This window comes from Chaetomium tenue (genome assembly GCF_020726465.1).
Source record: "Chaetomium tenue strain MPI-SDFR-AT-0079 chromosome Unknown F5144scaffold_1, whole genome shotgun sequence".
Taxonomy (NCBI): domain Eukaryota; kingdom Fungi; phylum Ascomycota; class Sordariomycetes; order Sordariales; family Chaetomiaceae; genus Chaetomium; species Chaetomium tenue.
Window position 1 is genome coordinate 3123039 of NW_027117329.1, and position 12432 is coordinate 3135470.

Sequence of the window (12432 nt, forward strand, 5' to 3'; positions counted from 1 at the left end):
AGTCTTTAATCAACTAAATGGCTATTCGCAAAATCATGATTAATGTTGCCACTGTAGGTACTGAAACAGATATGTCTTGTTATACTGGAGCTGCCCAGCACTCAGCATTCACTTGTCAACACCAGCACACCATCACGTTCATTAAGAGGAGGGAGATGTTATTGCACTGCTCAGCTAGCTCGCAAACTTTTCTAGTGGTATCATAGGGGAAAAGCCAAAGATTAGGAAAAGACTGTCTGAATAGCAACCAAGCTGCGATATCCCAGCGAGTTCTCCACAGGGGAAGAAAGCATTAAATTCGAAAATGGTATATTACGAGTGCCGGGCGTCGACTGCGGACTTCAATCCACCGAGAAAAAAAGAAGGCGTTGGTATGGCGTAGGCCGTGGTAAAAAAGAGAAACGAAAATGCCTAGTCTGAGAGGCATGACGGGAGAAGATTAAAGCTTGCATTCCACCTTGTTTCAACCTCGTGTCTTTTCAAATCGTAGCGGCGAGCTCCAGCGCCGTCGCTTGGTGCAGATGCATCGCGTCTAGCGACGGATTGGGGGCGGCACGCGAGCGTTAGGGCCGCCCTCAGCAGCGTTGGTCAGCTCAGCAACTCTGGCCTTGATGCGGGCGACACGGGTTTCGATCGCTGGAGACAGTTAGCATTCCCTGGAAAACTTAACATCAATGGGTGGATGTTGTGACGACTTACTCTCTTCACTGCTGTCTGAAATATCAGTAAGCCCCCCCGAGACCCTCGCAGTCTGCGTGGCCTGGCGGTAGGCAGCCCGCTCCGCGGCATTCTTGCGGATCTGCGCCCACCGATCTTGCGGGTCGACGGCGCGAGCCACTGGTGCCGGGGGAGGGGCTGCTTCCTCTTCCACGGGTTGCTGTGGTACCGGCGAAGGGTTGCGAGGGGAGCGCCTGGCAATGGGAGGAGGAATGGCATCATCCTCATCATTGTCGTCAGGCACGAACGCGGGTTGGTCAAGCAGGGGCCCTTGGTTAAAGCGGGAGACCTCCTTTCCAGCGGTCACATCCACCGGGCTCACGGGCGAGACCTCCTGAGGAAGGGGTGCCTCGGAGACGGGGGCAACCTTAGGAGCGGTTTGTACAGGAACCTGCGGCGCAGGGGGCGGCGAAACCGGCGAGACCGGCGAAACGGGAGACTGCGCGGGGACTGGGACGCGAGCCGGAACGGGTTGAGACTTCTGCAAAACAGCAGGTTGCTCCTTGGGCGCGGCTCGCTCAGCAGCCTTTTGCGGCACGGCCGGAGGGGCGGAAGCCTCGGTAGCAGCAGTGAACGCCTTAAGCTGCTCTGCAGCGTTCTCTGGCAGCTTTGAACTCCTATTCTTACGGCTGAACAGCTTCTTCAAGCCGCCGCCGGCACCCGGCTTGACCGCGTCCTTGTGAAGCTTCTTGTGCTTCTGGCTGTCGTCGCCGAGGGCAGGCTCGGGGGAGACCATCTGCTCTCGTGCTAGCTCCAGGCTGGCCTGCTCTTTTGGTGGGGGCACCGGGCTGTGCACTCGCTCCGCCGGGTGGACCTCCTTCGGCACCTCCAATTCCTTGTCTTCCCGTTTCGGTGTCTGGGGGGTTGGTGTCTCGTTACGGCGCGGGACCGAAGACGAGCTAGTGGTCGTGATCGGGTCCGGCCTTGCGGGCGGTGAAGACGTCTTCGGGGGCAATTCCGGGCGGTGTTCCTCGTCGCCTGCCGCAGACGTGGCGTGTCCGTTGGTGAGCGAAGTCGTGCTGACACCACGGCCGGCACTCGTGTTGGCAAGGTAAGCGTCTCTTATCGCTTCCTTGTCATACTTGCTAGCCCACTTGACAGCCGGAGACGCCTCACTGAGGATGCTTGGTTGCAGTGTGAAGACACTGTTGGTCTTCTCGGCGAGATAGTCTGTGTCTTTCCTCCCCCGCCGCTCCTGCACCTGTAGCTGCGTCTTCTGCTGCTCCTGCTTTTGAAGCTGCAGCGCGGCAGCCTGGATTCTGGCTTGCTGGTCGGGGCCAATGCTCGTCTTGCTCAGGCCTATGGTAGAGCCTGATTTCAACTGCCCATCCTTGTCCAACGCGTGCTTTCCCGTCGACTTTCTCCTGTTAAGGCCTTTCCCACGACGGGTCCAGCTGAAAAAGCCCTTCTTCTCGGCGATATAAGCGCCTTCCTCGGGATCCGGAGCCGCGCCCTTGACGATCTCCTCCATAACAAGCCAGCGGCCAGTCCGGATAAGTGTCTCAATGACGGCGCAGCGTCCAAAGGCTGACTTCCTTTCCGCGGTCTCCTCAGGAGCTAGACTGCTCATCCACACCCACCAGAAAGCGTCATCGAGGTCAAACCGGACGATGCTCGCCAGCTCACCAGGTTCAAACTGGTGGTCGGTCTCCAATCTCGGCTTGTGAGACTGAGAGCTCCGCTGCCGAGCAGTTCCCGTGTCGATTGGAGGCAGAACCTTATCGGGGGGCAGCAGCATATTCGGTGCGCCCCGCTCATCCACGAAACCGGAGGAAAGGAAATCGGCCCATGACGGCGTAGTTGGCCGCCCTAGATCACCATTTCCGGAAGCGGGCGTATTCCTCAGCCCCTGTTGCATCCGCCGCTTTGCGAGCGCGTCGTCGTCCATCTCATCCTCCTCAAGCGCGCTCGCAAACCCAATATCCTCAAACCGAGACCAGGAGGCGTCACGAAGACTAGTGGAATGCTTCGAGCTCGAAACAGCTTGCGACTGGTTGGCCGCAGCAATCGCCCTAAGAACTCTGCGGCACTCCTCGGTCAAGGCCTGAATTGGATCCTCATACTCGGACCATTCTTGAAGTGCCCGGTCCTCGTCACGGTATTGGAAATGGTTGGCTCTCCGGAGCAGGGTGAATGGCGTAGGCGACACGGTGTCGACAATCATGGCAACCCTATTTGTCGACGTCTGCATGAGGGCTGGTCTCTGCGGTGGGTATTCGGTTTCTTGCAGTAGTTTCTGCAACGACATGGGCAGTAGCGAGATACCGCCCTGAATCGGCTCGGGTGCGAGGGAACGCATATAGGCGAAGAATAAGTGGCTAGTGGCATCGGCGGCACTGTTCAAATTGTTAGCAGAGGCGCGGCAATTCATAAACAGGGGCAACTGGCGACTTGCCTCAGCCACGACTTGTACCCGCCCTCAAAGCCATTGCCGTTATCATTGGGTTCAAACGCCCACCAGGCTGCCATCCGAGAGAGTTTGCGTCCTCCAAACCCGTTGGACTTGCTGTGGGCCGCGATCGCCGCGAGAAGATCGAAGAAGTCGAAGATAATCTTGACGCGGGAGTCGTTATCGACGCTAAGAGGAATAAAGGTCTTGAAAGAATCTCTGGCCATATGCGAGTCTGCGTCCACCGTCAGCTTTGCCGTGGCCACCACCTCCCTGCCAGAGGCGCAACGTACCATGCTCTCCGACCTTGAAAAGTTCGTAGGAGTCCCACCCAACAACGCCGCCCTGGAGTCTGCTCCAGCACCACTTAACCACGCCCGAAATGACCTATCACCGATATTAGCGACTAGACCCCCAACCACACGCGTAAAGTTGTCGTGATATCGTACCATTGGCTCCGTCATTCGCAACTCGCGGGCCAGGGCCTCCCCGCGAAGCAACTGACCGCCATCTTTACCGTCGAAAAAGTGTCGCACAAAAGTACGGACGGCGCTCGGGTCGGATGTTGGCCGAAAAGGGAGTAGGAGGAACGGAAGATCGAGAGCTGCAAGGTACCGTTAGCTTTGCATGTTGTGTGGCACAGGGCGCCAGGGGAGCCGCTTGCTGCGCAGGGCGGGCGCAGCAGGGCGGATAGGTAGTTGATGTCATACCTCTCGCTTTGAGCTCTTCAGTGCAAAATCGGAGCAATTGCTGCACTTCCTCGGGGTCGATTGTTTTGCGTGCCCACGCGTCGTCCCATCGTGGTTTTAGCGGCTGTTCGGGTTGGTCGAGCGCGCCCTTCTTAGATTTGGATTTGCCGTCCCTGCCTTTCAGGCGGGAAAAGAGACTCGGCATCGTGCTTGACGATAGCCTGTCTCGGAAATAAGCCTGGAATGCAAGTAGGTTGGGAATGGTGGGCAATGCGGGTCGGACAGAAAAAGAGTAAGAGTTGAGCGCCCCCGTGGTTCAAAATGCCGGCGCGGGATAGAAAAGGGTCGCGGTTCTGCGAGATGTCGAGAAAAAAATCCAAGAAATATTTTGGTCGGGCGAGAGAGCTGGGGAGCTGAAGTTTGGGGTCCCTAACGATTGGGTCTCGGTTGTTGCACGCAGTCCCCTACCTCATATTAGCGTCGATTCGGTGCCGTTCCGGAACAAGACGGTACGTTACAGAGGTTGTGCCGGGGTGATGGTGGTCGGATAAGGAGCGAGTGGTATCAGATAATAAAAGGATAGTTAGAGAGAGAGAGTGTGTGTGTGAAGAATGCAAAAGTGAGGATGGAAAGCAGAATGAAAGAAGAAACTCTCCTCCGAAGCAAGAGGTTTGTGAAAGTCTTCAGGGGGCTCGCGATCTCAGCCCAGTCGCGCCAGGAAATTGCCTTGACCGGGCGGGTGTTGGCTGGGCCGCCTCCAATTCGAAGCGCAAGTCCTGTTTGGCTGGGACTAACCGCAAAATGGTACTTGGTGTCTTGGGTGCCAGCCTGAATTAGGATTAGGCTCTGCAATGATGAGCAGCGAGGCCATGCTAACGAATTGCTGCAGCCCGTCCATTTCAGGAACATGAACGGCACATTGGGCGAGCACAACGAGCACAACACCCGCAATGCTTTATCATTTAAATGAATGGTCACTCTCTACGTAACGCTGGCCAAAGTATTCGTGGTTTTCGGTCTTCTCAGAGAACCATGAATTCCCTAACGGCCATAAGAGCGACAATGCTTGGACAATGGATGGATGCTAAAACATGTTCGATTCCATTGTCAGGTGGCCCCCGCTGCCCGCGTAGGTCCTCTTTTCCTTCTGATGAGTGCTTCGGCTTCGGAACCGGGTTGGTGAGGGTCATTCTTGCCCGATGCCTGTGGAGTGCGGAGTGGGAGGGAAGGTGCAGATACAGGGTCCGAAATCAGGGTCTATCCATTTTTTGTGTCCCCTCCATGTATTCTTGTCCGTTTCGTCCGTTCGAGGTCACTACTAACTAATAAAGCTCCACCTGTTCCTCGTTATCCTGTGTCGTTCCTTCAAGAACACAGCAATGTCCAAGCCAGGAAGCGCTTCACTAACTTGTATCTCCTGGGCAGATAACGAAAATACCTTACAGGTTTCCTGCCAGGGACGACTCGGCATTTGGAGGTTGCACTGAGCAGCAACCTGCAGCAGTCAATTTCGCGAACGCCACTTCCGGACCTGTCCCAAAACCTTCTCCCGGTTTTCCCATTTCCTCGATCCGCCCACCAAATCCCCCGCGTGGTGTACGAATACGGCTAGCTGCTCGGTTCTGTGTCAGACCAGCCAGTGGCCGCAGATTGCTCTTGCGTGCATGTCTGCGCATGCCTACGCATGCTGCGTGGTCAGGTCAGTGCCAACTCATCAACCCCGCGTTGTGCACAAAATCATCACGGCCAGTGAACACAAGACCAACCAGAGGGGCGATTGGTCATGGATTGACCAACTGCACTGGAGAATGCCCCCAATCCCCGGGTCTGAGCTGGCGGAGCGCGTCCAGGATTGTCCTCTCGTGATGGTTTTGAAAGAGTGCGATGTTCGGCTTGGCCCAGACAGCCAACCAGCCTTGAACGCATTGCACCGAGACACACGGTGGAGTGGAACCTTCTCCCACACCTCGCGCGCATCCGTCCCGCTGGCTGAGGTGTGCCGGGGCTTTCTTGCATGGTCATCCAATGTGGGCCCTGGACCTGCATGCATCCCAAGCACAGAGCCAACCTTAACTTGCAGCATCGACGAGGGACAGACAAATGAGGTACACTGGTTCAAACCGAGGATCTGTTGACCCAAGGACAAAACAACACACTGCTGTGTCCGTGTGATGCTTAGGTCACGGCCGTCCGGGTTCTCTGCCCAGAAGCATCCTCCATGCGGGTTGTTTGGTTGGTAACAGAGCGATAATGGATGCCCCTCCCCCCCCACCGGGGTGTTCCAGCTTGATGCCCCGACCCTTGATTTCTTGCCCACCCAATCATCGTTCGCGTTGGGGTGGGGGGATTTCCTTTCTCGGAACCTGTAACTTGGGCACTGGCACCCTTTTTCCTCTCCTACCTTTTGCCTTTTTTTCCTTCGTTTTCTCCGACCTCGAGTTAACTAGAGCTGAAAAGAATTTTCTGTGCGTACGTAGTAGTATGATACCACGACAATACGACATCTTCGATGCGTTACCGAGGGGGAATTGGATCACAGTTGTGACTGCTGCAACCACTGTGCTGAAACACACAAGACACGACTCCATTCGGTGCTTCGGCACAAAGTCCCGCTGTTGCATGAGGACCAAAAAAATCGAACCAGTCCAGGCCAGCACATGACTCGAATGAAGTACAAGCCGAGACAAGCCCGGATGGTCCGGTTTACTCCTTCGAGTTTAGGATTGCTGAAGCCTTGCGACTGCTGAGGTCACGTTGAATTGCAAACCCAGGATTTCGGAACCGACCGTGCAAAGACATTTAATAAGACTCGCCAAATGAGGGGGGCAGGCATGTTTGCCTCAACAGATTGATATTTAACTAGTTATAACTTGACAGGACCAAACACTCATCTTATATGCCAAGTGTATTGGATGAGGTTGTTTCAAAGCACGGCCGTTGAAGAAATCACCTGGGGCATTTTTCCTAACTATTTTGAGTCCGATAAATGCAGGTAGGAGATCAGAGAGTTACCATGATTTGTATGTTCGGATTTGGTTTAGTGAAGGAGGACGCGAGTCAGCGACCACATGATAAGACAGCCTGCATGGAGAAACGCACTCGCAAACATGAACATCGCCGCCAGGCAGCAGCAGCACCAACCGTAGTATCCAAACAGGTCCTCATCCTTGCTCTCTTCATGGCCATAGCCACCACGTCAACATGCTGTGCTCACATCACAATCGGGGACAATGTACGAAGACATCAACCTTCATTAACCTAACCTCTAAGCCTAGCCTACGTGAGGGCAGAAAACATGTCCCTGTCATTGCCTTCTGTCTCCCAGCTGTAATAGTCCGACGTGAAATTCCCAACCTACGTATCTGAGGCCATTTGAGCCCTTTGCTAGACAGGACTCGGCTAAACGCTCGAGTACACCGACATGCCTTGGACGAAGGCATTCCCAACCCCCATCGACTAGCATGGGTAAGCCAACAGGTAAATGTCCATCCATAACCCTCCCTGTCGACAAAGGGGACCAAACCGTAAACAAACAAACCCAAGCCTCAAGCCTCAACCTCAGGCGCAGCGTTTTCGTCCCCATTCTCGGCCTTGGCCGCCCCCTTCGTCTCTACCACCGTCTCCTTCACACTCTCCTTGTTCTCAGCATCTGCTCCGACACCAGCAGTAGCCACCGCCTCAACCTTCTTCACCACCCCCTCCTCTACCACCTCCCCCTCGGCCTTTCCCTTCTCTCCCTCCGCCTCCCCCTCCTTCTTCTCCTCCACCACCTTCTCCCCCTCTCCCTCAAACACACTCGCGCCCTCCACCAACGACCAATCCACCCTCCCCCCCGCCCCATACCTCTCCGCCAACCACCCATTCGCCTCCTTAAAATGGCCGCACGTAAAATACCCCCTCGCCGCGGACAACGGCGACGGATGCACGCTCTTCAGCACCAAATGCTTCTTCTGATCCACCTTGAGCACGCGCTTGCCCGCGGGCGTACCCCACGCCATAAACACCACCCCCCTCGCACGCCGCGCAGCGACCAAGTCGATCACGCGCTGGGTGAAGCGCTCCCAGCCGCGGTTGGAGTGGCTGTTGGCCTCGTGGGCGCGCACCGTCAGGCAGGTGTTGAGCATCAGCACGCCGCGCTCGGCCCAGGGGGTCAGCAGGCCGGCTTTGTTGGGGGGTGGGGTGAAGGCGGCGTAGTCGTTCTTGAGCGCGATGTACATGTTTTTGAGGGAGGGGGGCGCAGGGGTGGGGGGCCGCACGGAGAAGGCGAGGCCGTGGGCTTGGTTGTGGTTGTGGTAGGGGTCTTGGCCGAGGATCACGACTTTGACGGTGGAGAAGGGGGTGTGGCGCGACCTGTGATGGGGGGAGGAGGGTTAGTGGTCTGGGCTTGGTTGTTGATGATGGGTGGTGGTGGGAGGGGAGGGGAGGGTATGGACATACCAGCTGTAGATGTCTTCTTGCGGGGGGAACACCGTCTTCCCGGCGGCGGCCTCGCGTTTGAGGAACTTCTTGAGCTCGAGGAACTCCTTGGTAATGAGCTCCTCTTTGAGCAAGGCAAACCAGCTCTCATGCAGGGTGTCAATCTCAAGCTTGAGCAGCCCTCGCTGTTCGGGAGTGATGGAGGCTGCCCATTTTGCCTTGTCGAATTTGGCAGGCATAGGTTCGGGTGCTGCCGCACTGGAGACGGATGTGGGTGATGCCTTGGGGGCGCCGAAGAAGGACATGATGTTGCCCTGCTTGGCCTTCTTCGCCTCCGCACCGGCTTCGGCGCCGGCCTTCCGCTTGAGAGTAGACATGCTGTGGGCTGGATGGCGAGAGAAGAAGCGGAAGGTGAGTGGAGTCGAAGAAGAAAGAACTAGTCGATTTAGACGGCTAGATAGAAGTTGATGGTAGGGTGGAGAGGAATGGAGGCGGAATGGCGGACGGTGTCGATAAAAACTTGACGAGGCCAATTTTGACGACAAACGGGTGTTCTTAAAAAACCGGTCGGTGTGATTTGGTTGATAAAGACCAAAATCTGCCGATTCTGAGATGATGAAAGTTGGAAAGAGATGAGAAGCGGTTCTTCAAAGCAATTGAGCGGGAGGGAGAGCGGAAAGGAGTACGAAAAGCTGGCAAACAAAAAGCTGGCAGCTGGAAACGCAGCTCAGACCTTGCAACCTTGCAACCTTGCAAGTTGTAACCAACCTGGGAGCCTGGATGGTTGGCTGACCGGGGAACGGTTCTTAGCTACTTCGAGCAAAGCGCGTTTCTGACGCGGTTTTTGGCGTCGCTCATTAACTCGCAATGTAGGAACAGCAGGGGTATGAAGGAGTCCAAGGAATTCAGCCCTGCCACAGAAACTCTCCCTGCTCGAAGACAAGTCAAAAATAATGAGTTATTATCGGTAGATACTGCTCTAATCCACCGACATTATCTCTATGTCTTTTTACCATCCCGACGTCTTCAATGGCTTCGTTGCTCTTCTCAAGTCCATCAATTGTTCAAGAACTGAACGGGGACTGTGAAGCGCCATTGGCGGATCCCTCCCGCAAGGCGCGTGAGATCCCAGCCCTACGCGACGTCATTGGTCTATCGTCCTGCAACCACTTAACGCGGTGTGCGGGCCACTGGGCGGGTAGCCTTCCCGACTGCGCGTGCGCCCATCATCATGTCGGTGTCCGGGATCACGGTCACGGGGACCGCAAAGATTGCTCTTCGGGGCCGGCACAATCCGATTGTCAGAGTCAAACTTGAGGGGAAATGAGAAAGGGGACAAAAGTACGAAGAGAGCAACGCCAAAACCTTGTGTGCATGCAAACCCCGTCTACTGTGTAGGTAGGCACTATAACCATTACTCAATATTCATATTTCCTCCTCTATCATACACCCCACCCCATCTCCAAGCTTTTCCTTCCTACCCCTTCCAAGCCAACCACCCAAAGAACCCCACCACCATCCATACCACCCTCCAAACCGTCGTCCAAAACTCCCTCAACATCACCCCAACCACAGACCTAGACTGCAGTCCTCCTCCCCTCCCCCCTTTAGCCCTCGCCTTCCACTTCCCCCCATTATACCCCCCACCACCACCATACCCATACCCATCCTCCTCCTCGCCCTCACTAGGGATCTCTATTCTCGGCGCGGCACGAGCCCTCCCGCCACTACCACTACCACTACCCGCCCCCGCCCACCCCCACTTCCCCCCCGCCGCGGCCGCCGACGAGCCCTTCCCATGGCTCTTGCGCCTCCCATGGCCCATCCCCGACCCCGACCCAGAGCCCGGCACGGAGCCACTCCCCGAGCGATCGCGCGCCGCATTGGCACTCCCGTTCCCATTCAAAAAATGCGACGCCGAGAACCCCCTTGGCAGCGCATACTCATCATAATCCTCGACCTTGGCCTTGAAGACGGGCAGCAGGGCGCTGCGGCCGCGCCGGGCCCCAGGCGCCGCCGTCATTCCGCCTGAAGCGACAGGGTCGAGGGCGAAGGGCCGCAGCCCCAGGAGGGGGACGAGCACGGCGCGCACGGCCAGGATGGCGATGCAGACGAGTGCGAGGGTCACGTAGCGGAGGTAGGTGGAGAGCTGGCTGGGGAGGAGGCAGAGGTGGGTTTGGAGGGTGGGTTGGGAGGGTTGGTTGCTGGCGGTGAGGGGTTTGCCGGTGGTGAGGTCGAGCGGGTTGTGGAGGCTGACGAGGAGGAAGCCCGGTTTGGAGACGCCCATGGCCATGCTGAGGCTCTTGACGGTGATCTCGGGCACGTTGGCCTGCGCGTCCGAGTGAGTGACGAAGCAGTAGTCGTGGTCGTCGCCGGAGAAGGCGTGGACGACGTTGCCGACTTTTTCGACGAGGTTTTCTGAGTCCTTCTCGTTGAGGACGTTTTGGTATTGGTAGCCCGCCGAGACGGAGATGGCGTTGCGGTGGTCGGGAAAGACGGGTGTGGTTTGGCCGTTGGGCCGTTTTGCTGGGGGATACTTCTCGCGCAGCGGCCCGCAGGGTGTGCCAGGCGGGCGGTGGAGGGGTACGTGGGTGAGGAGGATGGTCGGCAGTTCCGGCGCGCTGATGTCGGCGGTCGGCTTGTCGTCGGATTTGACTTTGTCGAGCTCCTCAATACCGTGCTTGAATTGGCTTTCCGTGATTTCCCCCCGGAGCAAGCGCAGCTCTCTGCTAACTGCCTTCTGCTTTTCCTTCTTGAGGTCGCCTAGGAAATTCTGAACCGGTTCGTAGATCTCCCTCAAATCGTGTCGCTTAGCTTGGTCTGATGAACCTGCGCTCAGCGAAACCGTGTCGACCGACACGAACGTATGATTCCCAACCACGTCGATCCTGTTTCCTTCACCGAAGTATGTTTCGAACCTGTTCCTCACGGGAAGCTTGATCTGGTCTCCAAAGCCAAGGTCGTGGTTCCCGGGCAGACTTGCAACCATTTTCCTCCTCTTCTGTTCAGCCCCCTTCCCCCGCCCGGATTTTACCCAGGGGTCGAAAAAGATGTCCCCAAACCTGGCGTACTCCTGCAACCAGTAGAATTCGCCATATGTCTTGTGCCACTTTTTCAAATACTTCTGCTCCCCCTTAGGATGCGGGCCCCATTCGGGATCCTTGAAGTCCCCATGGGCCGTCTTCCACTCCCGCCCACCGTCAAACAGGTCGCCCAGAAAGAAGACGCTGTCAGGGTCAAGCTGTGATTGTAGCTGGCTGTATGATCTCCGTAGGTAGTTGTCGGTGACGAGCATCGTTAACGGATTCAGCGGCCATGGGCGGCCCGGATACGAGTGAGGGTCGATGAGCTGCGGATCGGCGACAAGCGCGACGCGGTGGGGTTGTGCGCCCTCGGGCTATGCGGCAAGCAAATAGGCACGTTAGTATTCGATCCAGGCCGTACTCTCTCAAGTGCTGGTGGTGGGTTTCTCCGACATACCCAGTGCTCCCAGTTGCTCCAGTGGCAGCTCTCAACCTTGGAGTGAAACACCCATCGCTCTCCCCACAGCAGCACCACTACCCATAGAGCGACGAGCAGGTGCGAAAAGGAGACCAGGCGATTGTAGGCTAGGTTTAAGCGCAGGCGGTAGACCGACGACAGCAAGGTCCCATATGCTATGCGGCGGCCACGCTCGCGCCAGAACCGGACCAGCGCATGAAAGACCCGGACGAGGAGAGCGCGGAAGTCGTCGAATAAGGAGGCTGAGTGGTCCGGGTAGTACCTCGGGGGGTAGGAGAAGCTGCTCTTGTTGCTGCTATACGGCCGAGCCATGGTGGAGGCTCGGTGCAGCCATTCCCCGGCGCTCTAGGTAACGGGCTCCGTTGATCTCTAGGATATCTCGAGGGTCTCGGTGATCGGCGGACGTCAGAGTTGAAATGGGAGTTGCCGCGGTCGCGCCGGGGGTGTGTTTTTCAACGCCTCAAGGTATCCAATGGACTGTTAACGAGCGTTTTGGAGGGTTGGTAACGGATGGTGCCGAGAATAGGGGTTCTTGGACTCGGTCAAAAAGTCGAATTGGTGTCCGTCGTGAATCGACCATCAGTGGGTGAGCCGAGAAAGTGGCCGCTGACCAGGGGCACCCTGTGGTCCAGGCGCTGCGGGGCCAGCTGAGATCGACGTGTCACCCCTGTAAATGAACCGCCGCCTCATCAGCCGATCAGCTGGTGACAGGCTCCTCTC

General features: G+C 56.8%; 3 protein-coding genes across 3 annotated transcripts; all 3 read right to left on the reverse strand.

Annotated features, from left to right (window-relative positions):
- Positions 1-147: 147 nt before the first annotated feature.
- On the reverse strand, positions 148-4463 carry F5144DRAFT_555740 (uncharacterized protein). The gene is made up of 6 exons (XM_066787928.1): positions 3817-4463; positions 3556-3710; positions 3400-3493; positions 3113-3341; positions 700-3053; positions 148-636 (listed from the first exon to the last, which is right to left on the reverse strand). The coding sequence occupies exons 1-6, from the start codon at positions 3998-4000 to the stop codon at positions 533-535; spliced, it is 3120 nt and encodes a 1039-aa protein (XP_066648555.1). The 5' UTR covers positions 4001-4463; the 3' UTR covers positions 148-532.
- A 2877-nt stretch (positions 4464-7340) lies between these two features.
- F5144DRAFT_543345 (uracil-DNA glycosylase-like protein) lies at positions 7341-8588 on the reverse strand (the record flags this gene model as incomplete). The annotated part of the gene is made up of 2 exons (XM_066787241.1): positions 7341-8145; positions 8233-8588. The coding sequence occupies 2 exons, from the start codon at positions 8586-8588 to the stop codon at positions 7341-7343; spliced, it is 1161 nt and encodes a 386-aa protein (XP_066648556.1).
- A 1020-nt stretch (positions 8589-9608) lies between these two features.
- Positions 9609-12301, reverse strand: F5144DRAFT_39315 (Metallo-dependent phosphatase-like protein). Its single transcript, XM_066784733.1, has 2 exons — positions 11692-12301; positions 9609-11608 (listed from the first exon to the last, which is right to left on the reverse strand). Exons 1-2 carry the CDS (start codon positions 12022-12024, stop codon positions 9689-9691), a joined length of 2253 nt encoding a protein of 750 aa, XP_066648557.1. The 5' UTR covers positions 12025-12301; the 3' UTR covers positions 9609-9688.
- Positions 12302-12432: the final 131 nt, after the last annotated feature.

Excerpts from the sequence above, each read along its gene's own strand:
- F5144DRAFT_39315 (XM_066784733.1), bottom strand. The coding sequence starts at position 12,024 with ATGGCTCGGCCGTATAGCAGCAACAAGAGCAGCTTCTCCTACCCCCCG. Across the intron at positions 11,609-11,691 it reads GGAGCAACTGGGAGCACTGG|CCCGAGGGCGCACAACCCCA; the intron begins GTATGTCGGAGA and ends CTTGCCGCATAG.
- F5144DRAFT_555740 (XM_066787928.1), bottom strand. The coding sequence starts at position 4,000 with ATGCCGAGTCTCTTTTCCCGCCTGAAAGGCAGGGACGGCAAATCCAAA. Across the intron at positions 3,711-3,816 it reads TGAAGAGCTCAAAGCGAGAG|CTCTCGATCTTCCGTTCCTC; the intron begins GTATGACATCAA and ends GGTACCTTGCAG. Across the intron at positions 637-699 it reads TTCAGACAGCAGTGAAGAGA|CGATCGAAACCCGTGTCGCC; the intron begins GTAAGTCGTCAC and ends AACTGTCTCCAG.